General features: G+C 41.5%; 1 protein-coding gene across 1 annotated transcript in view; it reads left to right on the top strand.

The window, feature by feature from the left end:
* The window catches only part of cc2d2a (coiled-coil and C2 domain containing 2A), a 221,278-nt gene that overhangs the window by 167,216 nt on the left and 34,949 nt on the right, over positions 1-19,113 (top strand). Inside the window, exons 23-27 of the mRNA XM_070861305.1 lie at positions 1,663-1,772; positions 2,981-3,077; positions 3,173-3,271; positions 10,525-10,701; positions 17,488-17,691. Coding sequence (XP_070717406.1) covers positions 1,663-1,772; positions 2,981-3,077; positions 3,173-3,271; positions 10,525-10,701; positions 17,488-17,691 — 687 coding nt within the window. The remainder of the gene's footprint in view (positions 1-1,662; positions 1,773-2,980; positions 3,078-3,172; positions 3,272-10,524; positions 10,702-17,487; positions 17,692-19,113) is intronic.

Below are 19,113 nucleotides of genomic sequence, written 5' to 3'. Positions count from 1 at the left end.
TGGGCTGAGGGAAAGGCAGAGATGAACAATGTGGAAGATTTCCCAGGCCTATCCTATCCACAAAAAGCTGGATAAATCTAACCAGGCCAATGACTACTCCATCAGCTGCCTCACAACCACCAGTAAAGGCCATCAATTGACACCGACTAACCAATGCTTACTATGGATTGCGCCAGAGACACTCTGCTCCAAACCTCATCATAGCTATACTCCAGAATTGGATGCAAGAGCTGAATGCCAGAGGGTAGGTGAAAGTAGCTGCACTCAACATAAAGGCAACATGCAATTGAGAATGGCATCAAGGAGCTCTAGCAAATCTGAGGTTAATGGAAGTCGAAGCCAAAATTCTCCAGTGACTGGAATCTTATCTGACAGAAACGAAGATGGTTGTGGTGTCTGGAGACCAATCATCGAAGCCCCAGGATATTACTGCAGAAGTTCCTTAGGGAATAATCATCGACCCAAACATCTGTAGCTGCTTCATCGATGACTTTCCCTGTGCCATAAAGGCAAGAGTGGAACTATTTACTGACAATTCCACAGTGTTCAGCCGCATTGACAACTGCTCTGATAACTGCAGGCAATACATGTGGCCTTGCAAGTCTCGTCCACTTTGAGAACAAGTTTTTAAAAAAAACCTCTACTGTTGCAGTAGAACTCTGGGACTTGAAGGGAGAGGAGGTTTAGACGGAGTTTTTTTTGTTTGTAATATGCCACCTTCGATGAGGTAAAACAATATATTCAGAATTATGTTTGACATCTTGGTAAAACTATCAATTTTTTTAATTGGCATGAATACCCTCAAGTCTGGTCTCCCACATTGCTAGATTGTTCTAATGACATCACCACCAATAGGTAGCATCTCTACCTGCTCTGGAGCGGCTCCTATGGAAACAGTAAAACCCTCGACTTCAAAACAGCCTGTGAGCTGCTTTGGGCCCTTAGGAAACCATATGGTAACCTCTACCCTTCCCCATTTTCTGTCTCTGATCTGACCCATTTATTGGACCCAATTGGAGCCTCAATTTTAAATTCCCATCCTTGTTTTCAAATCCCTCTGTGGCCTTGCTCCTTCCAGCCCTACAACCCTCCAGGATATCTGTGCTCCTCCAACACTGGTCTCTTGCGCATCTCCAATTTTAATCACTCCACCATTGGCGGCCGTGCTTTCAGCTGCCTAGGCCCGAAGCTCGGAAATTCCCTCTTTAAACCTCTTCGCCTCTCTCTACCTCTCTTTCCTCCTTTAAGACATTCCTTAAAAGCTACCTCTTTGACCAAGTCTGTCCTAATATCTGCTTATGCGGCTTGGTGTCAAATTTTGTTTGCCTTTGCTCCTGTGAAGCACCTTGGGTTGTTTTACTACATTAAAGGCGCTATATAAATACAAGTTGTTACCATTTTTTTTAAGTGTGTATTTGACATCAGATCAATTTGGTCTCTGCTGCCACTTGTGTTAAAGAGCTGTGTTGTACATTCTGGATGAGGTGATTTAATGCACCTGGTTAGTGCAAAGTTGAAATATCTTTGAAGTGACACTGTCCTCTGGTTTCCCCTATTTTGGGTGGTGGTTGCTCATGCGTACGTGAAAGATGAGTTATATATAGAAATTGAAGATCATACAAAGGATAAGCAGTCTAACATTTTGGATTTTTTTCTCAAAAGGTCTCAGTGCATCCATTTGTGGAGGTTTCATTTCAACGTACAGTCCGACAAACTGTTGCTGCAGATGGTCCGAACCCTAACTGGAATGAAGAACTGGAACTTCCGTTCAGGTAATTTTTTTAAACTGGATTCATTTGGAAAAAGAAGGTCCTTTGGTCCATTTGATCTCATCCTTCCAGAATACTTTTAATGCCCAGGCAGGGATCACTTTAATATCTCATCTGAAGGACTGCACCATTAACAACACAGCACCTTCATTAGTACAACTCTCTTGTGTCTGCCTGGATGCCCAAAGTGCTGTGGTGTGAGTCGCAAACTTGCAATCTCTTAATTCAGAGGTGAGAGTGTTACCAACTGAACCAAGCTGAAACTTACACCTTTTTTTCTTTAATAAGATTGTGTTTAGTTCTGTACATAGTATATAGTTTAAACTTTGGACTGCTAATAGGTGCAAGGTACATCTTGACTCCCTGTCTCTACTGGTTTTGTTTATTTTCAGCTCAAGCACTGCAATGCTCGAAATAATAGTTAATATTAGTCATAAAATTACTCAAACATCAGGAATTACTATCGCATTAACCCTATACTACAGAACACACTAACAATTTTATCTAAAACTTAAAGAAAAGTTAAACACTAATTTTGCACACCCTGCCATCTCTATATTTCATTTTTTTTTACATTTTTAACTTTAATTTTATTCTTTTATGCTTTGCCAATCTTTTATCCTGTTAAAAAAATTAACAGTGTGATAATGCATTGCAGGAGCTATTTCACAAGTGTGAACAATGATGAGTGTGTAACAATACATTACACCATTTGTTATTTGTGTGGTAAGAGTGTTTATTACATGGCTGCTTTTTCCACTTTGGAACCTGTGAACAATGTCAGGTTAAGCAGATCATCAAGTGAATATTATATTGCTGTTAGATATGATTTTATTTTCACCATTGTCATAGCTATGTTTATTGTATCCCATATGAATCATTTTAGCTTTCTCTGAAAGCCTTTCTTCGTAAGTTAACTAAGAAGTGTGTTCCTGATTCAGTGGATCAGTAGTTAAAAAGGAAAGATTTGCAGGGCTATGGGGAAAGAGCATGGGACTAATTGGTTAGCTCTTTCAAAGAGTTGACACAAATACAATGGGCAGAATGGCCTTCTGTGCTTATGATTCTGATTCTATGATTCAAAGCACTCTACGTTGGAAATTTTTGCAGCTTCTTAAGGAGATGCCATTAAATAGTAATAATTGCAGAGTTGTGATACGAGTGAAAGCGCTGTAATAGTGAGTGTCTGGTTTATTTAATTTTGATTTCAGAGCACCAAATGGTGATTACAGCACAGCGAGCCTGCAGTCTGTTATGGATGAGGTATTCATCAATGTCTTCGATGAAGTTGTTTATGATGTTCTAGAGGTAAAGCTTAAAAAAAAAATTTATTATTGAGCAAAATCAGCCCAATTACTAAAATAAATATATAACATTTTTGAAAAATAATTATGCATTTTTAGGATGATAGAGAAAGAGGAAATGGAGTTCACACTCGTAGAGAGCGACACTGGTTGGGTGCTGTACATATCCCATTTACTACCATTTACTGTCAATCCAGGGTAAGGATTTTCTTCTATGAGTATTTGCCTGCAGTGGAGGGTATTTTTTAAATGGTGGCATATTCATTTGTGGGAGACATAGGAGCTATATCTGAAAGCTAGCTTATGTAACTTGTATTTAATAAAGTCTAACTTTGTTGTATGCAAGTTTCGACACATTGTCATTCAGTTGCTTTGGCACCAAGACAAATTTGATGTGATCAACTCTCTGCATATTTATTTGTATACAACTAACAACCCCGTGGCTTGAGACCTTTAGAAATTACAGCTTGCATCTGTGCAAATCATTACAGTCCCAGTAATTCTGAGGTGAGTCTCACAATTTTGTACCGCCAATTGTCTTTGATGCGTAATCCACTAATTATTTGTGATTATCTTTGACCTTTTCTTTCTTCAATCCCATTTGCTTGTGGTTGTTTCATTAGCGTGGACTCACTTTGTACCATATCAGGTGTTTTACTTTTGAGCAACTTAAATAATTGAGCATGCATTCAGTTCTGATAGACTTGGTTAAGCACTTAAGACTTTAAATGGTGTTAACTTGGCATTCAGCTATGTTTGGAAATTCCCCTGGAGGCACTTTCCAGAGGACTGGGTTGAAATCCTTTTTAATCGCTTATTTATTCTATGCCTCCCAATTATTATCTTGTTCTCTTTTGTTGGAGGTGGCTAAAGGTGAGGTATAGCACACAGGAGTTGGATGCCATCAGGTACTTCACCAGCATTGGGAACACAACTGACGTCAGTGACTCTAGGCTAGGGGTGTATTAGCCAGGATTCCCACTCTTGATAATGCTTGGTGGTGAATACGTATATATGTGGCCCGATGTTAACCCTGTCCACCCGACAGGAACGGGATGGGCAGGTGGCTAAAATGGCAGTTGAACATTTCCCCCTGCATTCCAAACACATTTGCTCCCTCCGCCTTTTAACCCCATTGTTTTACATCGCAGGGATGTTGCCCACTGTAGGTAGGCAGGTACCTCATCAATAATAAAATGTTGGGGTCTAATGATGTCATTAGGATCCCGATACGATTTTTATTCTAATTTGCACAAATTGCTTTCATAGAAACATAGAAACATAGAAAATAGGTGCAGGAGTAGGTCATTCGGCCCTTCGAGCCTGCACCGCCATTCAATGAGTTCATGGTTGAACATGCAACTTCAGTACCCCATTCCTGCTTTCTCGCCATACCCCTTGATCCCCCTAGTAGTAAGGACTACATCTAACTCCTTTTTGAATATATTTAATGAATTGGCCTCAACAACTTTCTGTGGTAAAGATTTCCACAGGTTCACCACTCTCTGGGTGAAGAAGTTTCTCCTCACCTCGGTCCTAAATGGCTTACCCCTTATCCTTAGACTGTGATCCCTGGTTCTGGACTTCCCTAACATTGGGAACATTCTTCCTGCATCTAACCGGTCTAAACCCGTCAGAATTTGAAACGTTTCTATGAGATCCCCTCTCATTCTTCTGAACTCCAGTGAATACAAGCCCAGTTGATCCAGTCTTTCTTGAGATGTCGGTCCCGCCATCCCGGGAATCAGTCTGGTGAACCTTCGCTGCACTCCCTCAATAGCAAGAATGATCTTCCTCAAGTTGGGAGGCCAAAACTGTACACAATACTCCAGGTGTGGCCTCACCAAGGTCCTGTACAACTGTAGTAAGACCTCCCTGCCCCTATACTCAAATCCCCTCGCTATGAAGACCAACATGCCATTTGCTTTCTTAACCGCCTGCTGTACCTGCATGCCAACCTTCAATGACTGATGTACCATGACACCCAGGTCTCGTTGCACCTCCCCTTTTCCTAATCTGTCACCATTCAGATAATAGTCTGTATCTCTGTTTTTACCACCAAAGTGGATAACCTCACATTTATCCACATTATACTTCATCTGCCATGCATTTGACCACTCACCTAACCTATCCAAGTCACTCTGCAGCCTCATAGCATCCTCCTCGCAGCTCACACTGCCACCCAACTTAGTGTCATCCGCAAATTTGGAGATACTACATTTAATCCCCTCGTCTAAATCATTAATGTACAATGTAAACAGCTGGGGCCCCAGCACAGAACCTTGCGGAACCCCACTAGTTACTGCCTGCCATTCTGAAAAGTACCCATTTACTCCTACTCTTTGCTTCCTGTCTGCCAACCAGTTCTCAATCCACGTCAGCACACTACTCCCAATCCCATGTGCTTTAACGTTGCACATTAATCTCTTGTGTGGGACCTTGTCGAAAGCCTTCTGAAAGTCTAAATACACCACATCAACTGGTTCTCCCTTGTCCACTCTACTGGAAACATCCTCAAAAAATTCCAGAAGATTTGTCAAGCATGATTTCCCTTTCACAAAAATCCATGCTGACTTGGACCTATCATGTCACCTCTTTCCAAATGCGCTGCTATGACATCCTTAATAATTGATTCCATCATTTTACCCACTACCAATGTCAGGCTGACCGGTCTATAATTCCCTGTTTTCTCTCTCCCTCTTTTTTTAAAAAGTGGGGTTACTTTGGCTACCCTCCACTCCATAGGAACTGATCCAGAGTCTATGGAATGTTGGAAAATGACTGTCAATGCATCCGCTATTTCCAAGGCCACCTCTTTAAGTAGTCTGGGATGCAGACCATCAGGCCCTGGGGATTTATCGGCCTTCAATCCCATCAGTTTCCCCAACACAAACACAATTTCCCGACCAATAAGGATTTCCCTTGTGTCCTCCTTAGTGAATACCGAACTAAAGTACTTGTTCAATTGGTTTGCCATTTCTTTGTTCCCCGTTATGACTTCCCCTGATTCTGACTGCAGGGGACCTAAATTTGTCTTTACTAACCTTTTTCTCTTTACATATCTATAGAAGCTTTTGCAGTCCGTTTTAATGTTCCCTGCAAGCTTCCTCTCGTACTCTATTTTCCCTGCCCTAATCAAACCCTTTGTCCTCCTCTGCTGATTTCTAAATTTCTCCCAGTCCCTGAGTTCGCTGCTATTTCTGGCCAATTTGTATGCCACTTCCTTGGCTTTAATACTATCCCTGATGTCCCTTGATAGCCATGGTTGAGCCACCTTCCCTTTTTTATTTTTACACCAGACAGGGATGTACAATTGTTGTAGTTCATCCATGCGGTCTCTAAATGTCTGCTATTGCCCATCCACTGTCAACCCCTTAAGTATCATTCGCCAATCTATCCTAGCCAATTCACGCCTCATACCTTCAAAGTTACCCTTCTTTCAGTTCTGGACCATGGTCTCTGAATTAACTCTTTCATTCTCCATCCAATGTAGAATTCCACCATATTATGGTCACTCTTCCCCAAGGGGCCTCGCACAACGAGATTGCTAATTAATCCTCTCTCATTACACAACACCCAGTCTGAGATGGCCTCCCCCCTAGTTGGTTCCTCGACAAAATTCGTCTAGAAAACCATCCCTTATGCACTCCAGGAAATCCTCCTCCACCGTATTGCTTCCAGTTTGGTTAGCCCAATCTATGTGCATATTAAAGTCACCCATGTTAACTGCTGCACCTTTATTGCATGCACCCCTAATTTCCTGTTTGATGCCCTCCCCAACATCACTACTACTGTTTGGAGGTCTGTACACAACTCCCACTAACGTATTTTGCCCTTTGGTGTTCTGCAGCTCTACCCATACCGATTCCACATCATCCAAGCTAATGTCCTTCCTAACTATTGCATTAATCTCCTCTTTAACCAGCAATGCTACCCCATCTCCTTTTCCCTTTATTCTATCCTTCCTGAATGTTGAATACCCTTGGATGTTCCGTGCTGGACTATTTATATTTATAATGTTTCCAGTATTGCCCAAGCTGAGATCAAGTAACTCAACATATTTTTAGAATGTAAACTAATGGCCTGGAAATGCCAGCCTCCCTGGGTCTATACGGAGCGTATACGAACCCGGGGAGGCATCACAAAAGCTGGTTTTCAGCGCACAATGAAAACCGGTCTTTCTGATCTGTCAAGCTCCAGCTTGACAGATCCTCCGCATCTCGGCGGCCAGGACATTTGCATGGGCAAGATTGCGATATTCGTCCATAGCTTGCCCAGCAAATGTCCTGAAAACGCTTGCGCCTGATAAAAGCAGGCACATAGCCTACTTTTACAGGCGTAAGAGTTTTAAAACATACAAAAACATAATTAAATTAAATTTAAAAAATACATTTTATTTTTAAAAACCCTGCCCACTACGGTAAGTTTATTTTAAACCATAATTTTCAAAACTTTTTTAAAAATCGGAATTTATTTTTTCTAAGACATTTATTAAATTTAATTTCAATTAATTTTAATTATGTGAGTTGTGTTTTTTATTTTTTATTATGGTGTTTAGTGTGTTTTTTTTCTCATCAGTAGCAATGAGAATTCGTAAATACGGAGTTCTTATTGCTATTAATGAGAATGCTGTGGAACACAGTACCTGATTGGCTGAGCAGTCACACATGACTGCACCGCTGCGCCCGAACCTGGAGGACCGGAGCGCGCTTCGCAGCACGGGAAGAGAAGGCCTCCCCACCGCAATCGCAGGGGCCTCCGGGACCACCAGGTAAATTCATAAAAATTCTCCGGTCGGAGGCATTCATCCGAAAGAAGCCTCCGACCGGATTCAGGGCCACTATTTATCAGTTAGATTATACACCTCATTTTATCTTTTTTTCCAAATTTTTTAAAAGTCACTTATTTTTTAAACTCCTGAATGGCAGCTAAAATATTTGAATCTTGGCATGGCCGGGCACTCTGTGGGCTGCACACGGGAGCAATCGGCAATTTTGCTAATAAATGTAGTGAGAAACCTCTGACTCTGTGCAGCTAGCTAGATGAGCCAAGTCATATGAATATACAAAAATGACTGACAGGAAAAGACCAGCTGGCCCATCAAGCCTGCCCCAAGCTGATGATGGCTGAAGCACCATGACTCAAAACTGCCCCCATTTCCTCCTCTTCACCCAGCCATGAAATCTCTAGGGAGAGTCCAACAAAACAGAAAAACCCAGAGCCAGAAATGGAAAAAATGTGTTACCTCTTCAGACTCTTACCTTCTATATGATGCGGCCTCTGCCCCAGTCAAGAACTGGTCCAGCTCCCCCTTGAAGGTGTGCAGAGTTAGCATCCACTGCACCAGCCGGCACGGCATTCCAGAGGCTCTCTACTCTCTGGTAAAGAGAACAGCATAGCGTCCAGTCTATTTCTACTTTTGCGTAGTTTAAATGCATAACCCCTGGTCCTCCCCACTCTATCAAACTGGAATAATCTATCAATAGGTATGCTATTCAAACCCTTCATTATTTTATAAAGCTCTATCATGTCACCTCTAAGTCCTACTCTGCACGAGAGTAAAAAGGTCCAGCTCTTTAAGCCTATCTGAGTAACTAATGTTCTTTAAGCTAGGAATCATTCTCATATTTTCTGAACCTTTTTCCAAAGCCACTATATGGCCCTCCTTGTGAGGGAATCAAAACTGGTGCAGTGATCCAGACGCAGTCTAATCAGCAATCTATATAATGACAGAATGGTGTCCTTTGATTTGTATTTAAAGTCCACTCACGGAGGACTGAGCTGGCCCTGCAGAAACGGACTACCTGCTCTGATATCTTTGTGATGTTAAAGAATAAAATATTGGCATAGCTACTGGTACACACAAAGTGATAGCATTCAAATAAAAAGAAGCAAGCAGTGGTAAGGCTGGGGGGAGAGAAATGTGCAAAAAAAACCTGGCAAATACTCCAACATGAAAATTGTTTTAAGATTATGTAATTTTTAAAAAAATTACAGACCTTTCAATGTGATTATTTTTGTCTTCCTGGAGAGTAAATTTTAAGTATGGAACGCCTATGCTTTGATTGTATATCCTTGTGATGTCTACAAACCCTAAAATTAATACTGGTCATGTGTTTCAATTGTTGCTTATAGTTAAGTTCATTTACATTTAAAAATACATCGGGTCAAATTTTGCTGTAGCAGGTCATCTAACGACATCTGCCATGAGTTAGATTTGCCCCTGCACCCTTCAGCTCAAAACATTTTTCCCGTTAAGTTGCTGAAAGTGCGAACTGACAACGGAACAGCGAGGGAAACAGGACATCTGGGACTTGAATAAACAGGGCACCCAACAGGGTATCTCCTTAACCAATGTGATTTAAGGATTGGGAAATAAACAGCGGAAGGACTGAGGAAAAGGGTAAATTTAAAGAGGATGAATTCAATGTCAAATCAAGTACATATAGAGAAAACGAAAGATTGGATTGTGAAAAAAAAGTCAGAAATTAAAGGAAAAATAAAAAATTTAATTTGATATTTTTAAAATCTCCAACAATTTTTACCTGAAGTAGTGAGACTCCACGCTTGTAATAGTTAATTATCAGTGCCAGAGATTGCTAGGCAGTAATTAACAATTATCACCTTGTTAGAAGAGTACTTGCGCTTTTAATTACAAGACATCAGTTTCTGTGGCGAGTTAAGCTTGTATCTACCACGAGTAAATAAAGCAACTTCATAACATTCAATGCAGGCAGGCAATGAAATGCCCTTTTTGCAAAGCCAACAGCGGAGTGGGGCAACTTGGACAGCAACTTTTGGATATTGGCATTTAACCACGCATCTGCTCCTTGCCTGAAGTTGCTGTACCAATTATGCATAAGTAACAGCGAGCGCTACATATTTTATGTAAATATCTTATCCAACGCTCAATATGTCACCATTATTTTGACAGCAAAACTGGCCCAATATGTTAGTTTGGCTCAGTTGGATAGCACTCATGCCGCTGACTCAGAAGTTCATGAGTTCAAATCCTACTCCAGGATTTAAGCACATGAAAATAGCTTATTGCTTCAGTGCAGTCTTGGAGGAGTGTGGGTGCAACCCTTCAAATGAAACGTTAAACCCAGGTCCCATCTGCTTCTGCTGGTTCAGGTGGACTCTAAAAATCCATTGGCACAATTCAAAGAGGAGCAGGAATTTTTCTCAGTGTCTTCGCTAACATTCCTTCCTCAAGTAACGCCAACAAATACAGATAAATTGGTCATTCATCTCATTGTTATTTGTTGGGTCTTGCTGTGCAATTTGCCTACAGATCAAAGGTCACTCCCACTTCAAACCCCATCATTTCTTTATTTGAACCAACCCAATTACATACTTGGTTCCTTTTTTACTTTTAGATTTGTCTTAACAGTGGAGCACTTTTGGCAATTTGTTTTAAAATAAAGCGTTTTCAATTATCTGTTTTGCAGATAGATGGAACCTTCAGGATTAATACACCCCCAGTCCTTCTGGGATATAGCAAAGAGCGCAATCTAGCCAGTGAAAGAGGATGGGAGGCGGTTCGGAGCCTAAGTGAAGGCTCTTATTTGTCCCTCTTCATTACTGTTGAACCTCATCTTGTACCTGGAGAATCTGTAAATGAAAAGGTAATGTGCATTCTTGATTTAAAAATGTGTCAATGAAGACAGCATTTCAAAAGTGCCCTTCACATTCCCTGTGTCAGACCTTTTTATCCCTCCCATTAACATTATCAAATGTTTTATCCAAAAATATTGTAGGTATGTTTGTGTACATGTTATTTCGAGAAAGGTCAACCTAATTCAAGGACGGAGCTAATTTTTACACAAATGGTGCATTTTGTAGCATGAGGCGTTTCAGCTGAGGAGGTTTTCATTCCCCACATATTTTTTTCCTTCGGCTCTGTGTATCCTCATTCAGCCTGGAGAGAGGATAAGAGGAGCAATCAGTCAAGGATAGGTGAATTTACGGTCTTTTACCCAAATGTTGGATTCCCACCAGAATCATGGTTGAGAATCAACAAACTAATTAGATACGCTGAACTAGGTATGTGCTCCAAAACATATCAGCAATTGCTACACCTTGCACGAGAGGCGAAGGGGAGTACTAAACTCATTGCATAATAGATGGCAGCCTAATCAGTAAAGCTATTTTCACTCCATTTTTGATGCTGTGTGCAGAAACATGGGCCTGGATTTTGCTGGGTCCCACCCAAACAGTGCAGGGGCAGCCAGGAGACAGTGGGCATCGTCGGAGGCAGGTTCCCTGGTTGGAAGTCAGCCTGATTGACAGGATGATTGACAGGCTGGCTTCCAGTTGTGCAGGGAACTCAGAGAAGGAGTCTGCAGGATAAGGTAAGTGCTGGGCCCAGGAAGGTTGGGTGTCCGATCGGCGACCCCGGGCGGAGTGGTGAGCTCAATCCCGGCGGGGGGGGGGGGGCCCGATCCCCGACCCTGTGGCGAGCCATGCTGATGGGCTTGTGGGGCAGGGAGGAAGCACTTGCTCTCCTGCTGGCCCACAAGGATTGCTCCCTGAGGCTGTGGCTGTCTCATTGCAGCCACTGAGAAACTGAGCCCCAGGATCCCTGGCCACCTGCAGTAAAACCTGCAAAGCAGCTTAAAAGTAGAGGTTTTGGGCCTCATTATAATATGTAAATTGCCAACCCGCCTCTTGGCAGCGGGTGGGCTGCCCGCCCCACCGTCCCTCCTGAGTAACAGGTGAATGCAGGCAGGTTGAGGTTGGGGTTCACGTTTTTTCAACTTTCACTCCCTCCCCACACACACACACACACGCACACACACACCTCCAACCCACCCAACCCACCCGTTCTTACCTGTGAAAAATTCGGCCATGATGTTAAAGCAACCAATGATAATAGACAGGATGTCATGACCTGAGGTTTGGCAAAGACAATACAATTTCAAGCCTAGCTTCAGAAATGTGATGAAGACTGGGATGGTTGGGGGGACAGCAACTGTCCTGTGAGTGATTTCAATGTCCTTTTTTTTTAATACGGTATATTGCTCTCCTTCCCCAAGTTGATGAACCTCAGCAGGATTGCCCCCTGCACCTCACCCCACTTCCTCGCTATAGTGCAGAATGGTAGGATGCTGTAATCTTCATCCCAATACAAGGAGAATCACTCCAGGAATCACACCACTCTTATTCATTGGTTTCACAGTAATATTGACAGAGGCTCAGGAGGACATCTTCTGACCCTTCAGAAAAGAGTGGTAACATGGAGAACCAGGGAAGGAGAGAAAACTATCTTTTAAAGAGCTTTATCTTCAACTGAAACAAGTTTACCTTCCCTTTTATATTTTATTTAAACAAATTATTAAAGGTAGGCGTTTGCCAACTCAATGTTGAGTGTTCTTTTAACTTGTTTCCTCAAGTCCAAGGGGTGCAGGCTTCATCTTACCTGGTGCACACCTGGCTTAGCCATCCATCACCAGATCTGGCTGGACCACATAAAGTGCCACTGAGCCTCACTCTCCTCTGCCAAAATTACTCATTACTCCAGGATCACTCTGGAGTGCAAAACTAACTCTGCTTTGCCTACGGGCCCCCCAGTCCTAGCCCTGCAACCCATCTCTCTTTTTCCAGGTTTTCCCTTTATCCCTTCTAAGCTAATCTCATCCACGAACCCACCTTCTGCTCCCTTCACTCCATTCCCACTAAATTACTGATCACCAAATTTATCTTCCTGGCATCTAGCTCAGTTTATAAATGGTTTCCTCTCCTTGGGAGCTGCCCCCACTCCTTTTCAAAACCACCATTATCTCCACACACCTCCTCTCCCCTTTTCAAAAACACACTCTCAACCCCTCTGTCCTTGCAAACTATTGTCCCTTCTCCAAACTTCCTTTCCTCTTCAGAGTCATTGAACGTGTTGTCACATCCAAAGTCCATGCCTGTAACTCCATGTTTCAATCTCTTCATTCAGAATTCTGCCTCACACACACAAGAAATAGGAGCAGGAGTAGGCCATTTGACCCCTCAAGCCTGCTCCGCCATTCAATAAGATCATGGCTGATCGAATCATGGACTCAACTCCACTTCCCTGCCCGCTCCCCATGACCCTTTATTCTCTTATTGCTCAAAAACTGTCTATCTCTGCCTTAAATATATTCAATGACACAGGCTCCACAGCTTTCTGGGGCAGAGAATTCCATAGATTTCCAACCCTTAGAGAAGAAATTGCTCCTCATCTCAATTTTAAATGGGCGGCTCCTTATTCTGAGACTATGACCCCTAGCTTTAGTTTCTCCTATGAGTAGAAATATACTCTCTGCATCCACCTTGTCGAGCCCTCTCATTATCTTACATGTTTTGATAAGATCATCTCTCATTCTTCTGAACTCCAATGAGTGTAGTTCCAACCTACTCAAACCTATCTTCATAAGTCAACCCCCTCATCTCCGGAATCAATCTAGTGAACCTTCTCTGAACAGCCTCCAATGCAAGTATATCCTTCCTTAAATGCGGAGATCAAAACTATATGCAGTACTCCAGGTGTGGCCTCACCAATACCCTGTACATTTGTAGCAGGACATCTCTGCTTTTATACTCCATCACCCTTGCAATAAAGGCCAACATTCTATTTGCCTTCCTGATTACTTGCTGTAGCTGCATATTAACTTTTTGTGTTTCATGCACAAGGACTCTCAGGTCCCTCTGTACTGAGCACTTTGCAATCTTTCTCCATTTAAATTATAACTTGCTTTTCTATTTTTTCTGCCAAAGTGGATAACCTCACATTTTCCCACATTATACTCTATCTGCCAAATTTTTGCCCACTCACTTAGCCTGTCTATATCCCTTTGCAGATTTTTTGTGTCCTCCTCACAATTTGCTTTTCCACCCATCTTTGTATCATCAGCAAACTTGGCTACATTACACTCAGTCCCTTCATCCAAGTCATTAATATAGATTGTAAATAGTTGAGGCCCTAGCACCGATCCCTGCGGCACCCCACTAGTTACTGTTTGCCAACCGGAAAATGAACACCATACAGCCGTAACAAAAATTACAGAGTGAGAATCAGTGGGACAAGGACAGACTGATGGAATAGCCATAATCTTATACTCTTGTGAAATCAAAATTATAGTTGCAATCTATTTGTGTGTCAGCCAGTGGCTCAGTTGGTAGCATCCTCACCTCTGAGTCAGAAGGTCATGGGTTCAAGGCCCACTCCAGAGATTTGAGTGCAAAAATCTAGGCCGACACTCTCGTGCAGTTCTGTGAGGGAGTGCTGCACTGTCGGAGGTGCCATCTTTCGGATGAAACGTTAAACCGAGGCCCGTCTGCTATCTCAAATGGACATTAAAGATCCCATGGCGCTATTTCGAAGAAGAGCAGGGGAGTTATCCCCAGTGTCCTGGACAATATTTATCCCTCAATCAACATCACTAAAACAGATTATCTGGTCATTATCACCTTGCTGTTTGTGGGAGTATGCTGTGTGCAAATTGGCTGCCTCCTTTCCTACATTACAACAGTGACTACACTTCAAAAAGTACTTTGTTGGCTATAAAGCACTTTGGAATGTCTGATGGTCATGAAAGGTGCTATATAAATCCAAATCTATTTTTTAATATTTAACTAAAGTAGAACAGTTTGATAATGGTGCAATAGATTGGTTTACTTTCAAATCCTGCTTAATGCTGTAAATTTTTAAATGGGCAAAAAGCAAAAAGTTAGCTCAAAATCTGGACTGATAAGTGGTTAAAAAGCCAACCTACTTGCATTAGATTTTTAATCTTTAGCCAATGGAAATGTTCTGAGTCCTTGTTAAATAACTAAGTACATTATTTGCATGAGGACACCAACAGAGCCGTCCTTTGTCTTCATTCACTTTTCAGTATTGGGTTGCACAGGGTAACCCTGCATCACAGGAATAGCTTCCATGACCTACAGAATCCGAGAACTTTGCAGCACAGTAGGAGGCTATTTGGCTCTCTGCGCCTATGGTGGCTGTCTGAAAGAGTCCTCCACTGAGTCCCTTTCTCCCCATACCCTTTTTAATTATTTTTCAAATACTTATTTACATCCCTTTTAAAAGCTGGTATGGATTCTGCTTCCACAGTCGCTTCTGGTAGAACATTCAATGTCCTAATAACACTGTTCGAAAGGAATATTGAGAAATCTATTTGAGATGCATTTCAGCTTCTTTTGAGTGAGGGGCTAACTGAATTAACTTTTCCCCAGATTTCAGGAATAGTTACAGTGCGTGGTGGAGCCAGAATCTGAGGAATGTAATGCTGAGAGCAGAGCAGATGACTGACACAGGAGCTTTTGACTGCACAGCTAGCATTGTGGATCTGTTATTTTCCAGTATTGCAGAGTAGGTTTTGCACTTGGATGTTAGAATGAAAGTTATTAAGCCGCATAATGTAAGACAGAAGAGAGATTTATTTTGTGTTGACTAAACAAAATATGAATTTCTTTATCTGGATAGTTTTCTAATTTCACTGAGGAAACAACTAACTCATCACCAAGCCTCCATATAGATAATACCACATGCTGAAAATTTATTTTTTTCAAGAGCAGAGAAGACTACAGAAGTTGCATTTTAAGTTGCGTACAGTATTCTCTGAGCAAGTGCTGGATGTCTATATCAGTTTGAACTCAGTAGTGGTAATTTTGACTTTGTGCGATAGTGTGAAATGGGCGATAGCAAATTAACAGCCTGTTTTACACCTCTCCTGATTTTAATTTCCATTGAAGTCACTGGAAGTTAAAGTCAGGAGTGGTGTAAAACAGGTTGTCAATTCACTATCGCCCATTTTACACTATAGCACAAAGTCAAAATCTCACCAAATGTGTTAGGTGGTAAAGAGGAAGGATTATATTTGCTTCCAATGGTTACAACATCCTATAACTGATGTAACTCCCTAATAAATGGCCTGCAGTTCTCATTTGATATACATATTGTATATATATCACAAATATCCTTTTTGCTGTATGCACTAATGGACAGAATTTTTTTTTTCAAGGTTATAACTTGCAAGAGTTGTTTGTAGATTTAAAGCTGCGTTAGACTGATTTCCTGACCCCCACTGTTTCCAATAGCAACAGTGGTGGGCACTATCGGAGGTGTTAAACCAATGTCCTATCTGCCCACTCAGCTGGACATATATGATCCTACAGCACTATTCAAAGAAGGGTAGGGGAGATTTCCCAGTGTCCTCCCCAATATTTATCTCTTAACCAACGCCTAAAAATAGATTACCTTAAATTTATTTAAAGTCTCAGCTTCCACAGTTCTCTGAGGTAGCTAATTCCACAAATTCACAACCTGCTGCGAGAATAAATGTTTCCTCATCTCAGTTTTAAATGGGCTACCCCTTATTCTAAGATTATGCACTCTAGTTCTAGTCTCCCCCATCAGTGGAAACTGATAGAAACATAGAAAATAGTCATTTATTTTATTGCTGTTTGTCGGACCTCGCTGTGTGTGAGCATTTCCTATTTTACCACAATTACTACATTTCATTGGCTGAAAACCACTTTGGGATTAACAATTAAGTTACACAACAGCATTAGTGAGTTCTGGCAGCAGCCCACTAATGGACATCTGAGTAAGAAATGGTCATATTTTGCAAATGTGGGCAAGAAAATACATGAAAAGCATTTTTTAAAGAGAATTTCTGGACATAATTAGATGAGAGGAATAATTTTCTGATTTTGCACTGCTGTTGGGTGCTTCGCCCGGTGATACATATATTGGAAATTTGGCTATACACTCCACGTGATTTTTCAACCATTTAAAATGATAGGTTAGCAAATCATGAGCACCCATAATTTTCAGTGGGCAGGACTCACCACTGGGAGCATATAATTGAAAATTATCCCCATGAAATATACACATATATTTTATTTGCTTGTACAAACCAATCTACATTGTGGGATTTTGTTGCCGTCTCTATGTTTTGAAGTTTTGCTTTGATTTGTTCAGATTTCATAAGTGTTCTAGATCTACACCTACACACCCATCCTTCTGCTCCTGCTCTTTATATCTGTCTCTATTTTCTTTCTTACTTTTGCTGCTTATTTTCAGATGATTTATCAGCATCTCAAGGTAAAATATCCCTCTTCTTGTAGGCTTAACTGTTTGACCTGCTACTGTAAATGGAAAAATAATTCTAACATAGAACTTTAAGTGTTTCAATAGTTTAGCAACAAATCAGGATTATTTTAAACGTGTATTTTGTCTTAGCACATTGTTATATTAATGTGACAGTTTAAATATCACAAAATAACATCAGTCAGTTTTCTAAAAATAAGCATAATTTTCTTATGATTTCTTTTGATTATTTGTACTAGTGTTTCAAAGTCATGTAGAGGTTCTGCTGAATTTTAAAACAAAGTCTTCCTGATATTTGTTGAAACTTTTTGATTTTGGTTTTTAGTTTGAGACTCAGGAGGATGAGAAACTCCTTCAAAGAGCAGAAAAGTTCCAGAAGGAAGTGGAGCAAAAGTTCCCGAATCGTCGATGTGTTATGTTAGTCACAGATCTCACTGGCAAGATGGTTTTCGTTACCAGGTTCATTAGACCACTTTTTCCACCTCAAGAGCTGCTGGATGCCTTTTCTGATAACTCTGAGGCTACAACAGTGAGTTCTTTTTTATGCAACACCTAAAATGAAAGTGGATTGGATATGTTCTGTATCATTTGCAGAGGATACAGGCCAACTATCAATGGCTTTCAGAAAATAAACCAATCTGTGCAACTGAACCCAAAATTTCTTTACCTCACAGGTGTAATTCAGGCACAAGCAAACCATAGAACCATAGAAGTTTACAGTATAGAAGAAGGTGGCTATTTGGCCCATTATGTCTGTACTGGCTCTTTGCTAGAGCAATCTAAAACTAATCCCACTGCCACATTCTCTCACTATAGCCCGATATCTGCCTCTGTTTCAAATATTTATCCGAACTTCTCTTAAACATAGCCATTGTTTCCATCTCAACCGTACAGTGACAAAGATGACCATGTTCTAACAACTCTCTTTTCATAAAGAAAATGTTCCTAGCTTCTCCTCACTTATTGGTCATTTTTAGTTGGTGATCCCTCTTCATTGACTCCCCATTCAAAAGAAATTATCTTTTCTTTCCGATTGTATCAACACTTCTCAAAATGTTAAAAAATCTGATTCTCCTCCTCTGCTTCAGTGGAAATAATCTCAGTATCTCGAGTCTCTCCTGATAACTATAGTTTCTCATTCCTGGCATCATCCTACTGAATCTATGCTACATGCTCTCTATACATTCCCCAGCATTGAAGCACTGACCACAGGCCACATAGTTCACATGCCAGACACGAGACTCCCAAAGCAAGAGCTCTACTCGGAACTCCGTCATGGCAAACGAGCCAAAGGTGGGCAGCAGAAACGTTACAAGGATACCCTCAAAGCCTCTCTGTGATAAAGTGCAACATCCCCACTGACACCTGGGAGTCCCTGGCCAAAGACTGCCCTAAGTGGAGGAAGTGCATCCGGGAGGGCGCTGAGCACCTCGAGTATCGTTATTGAGAGCATGCAGAAATCAAGCGCAGGCAGCGGAAAGAGCGTGCGGCAAACCTGTCCCACCCACACCTTCCCTCAACGACTATCTGTCCCACCTGTGAGAGACTGTGGTTCTCGTATTGGACTGTACAGCCACCTAAGGACTCACATTAAGGGTCCAAGTTTCCACATGATTTGCGCCTGATTTTTAGGAGCAACTGGTGGAGAACGGACTATCTTAGAAATCACAATTCTCCACATTTTTTTTTCTGCAGTTCTAGTCAGGTAGAACAGTTCTACTTTGGAACAGAATTTTTTCTTCAAAAGGGGGGGGGTCCGGCCACTGACGCCTGATTTCAAAGTTTCCACAGTGAAAACGTACTCCAAACTAAAGTAGAATGGAGCAAGTGAAGATTTTTGTAGAACTGAAAAAACCTGTTCTACACATTAAAAAATCAGGCACAGGTTACAAATTAGGCGTCCAGAACGAGGTGGGGGGGGGGGGGGGAGGGGGGGGGAGGGAACTCATTA

This window comes from Pristiophorus japonicus, chromosome 2 (assembly GCF_044704955.1).
Source record: "Pristiophorus japonicus isolate sPriJap1 chromosome 2, sPriJap1.hap1, whole genome shotgun sequence".
Lineage (NCBI taxonomy): Eukaryota > Metazoa > Chordata > Chondrichthyes > Pristiophoridae > Pristiophorus > Pristiophorus japonicus.
This window is presented reverse-complemented; position numbering and strand designations above follow the sequence as displayed.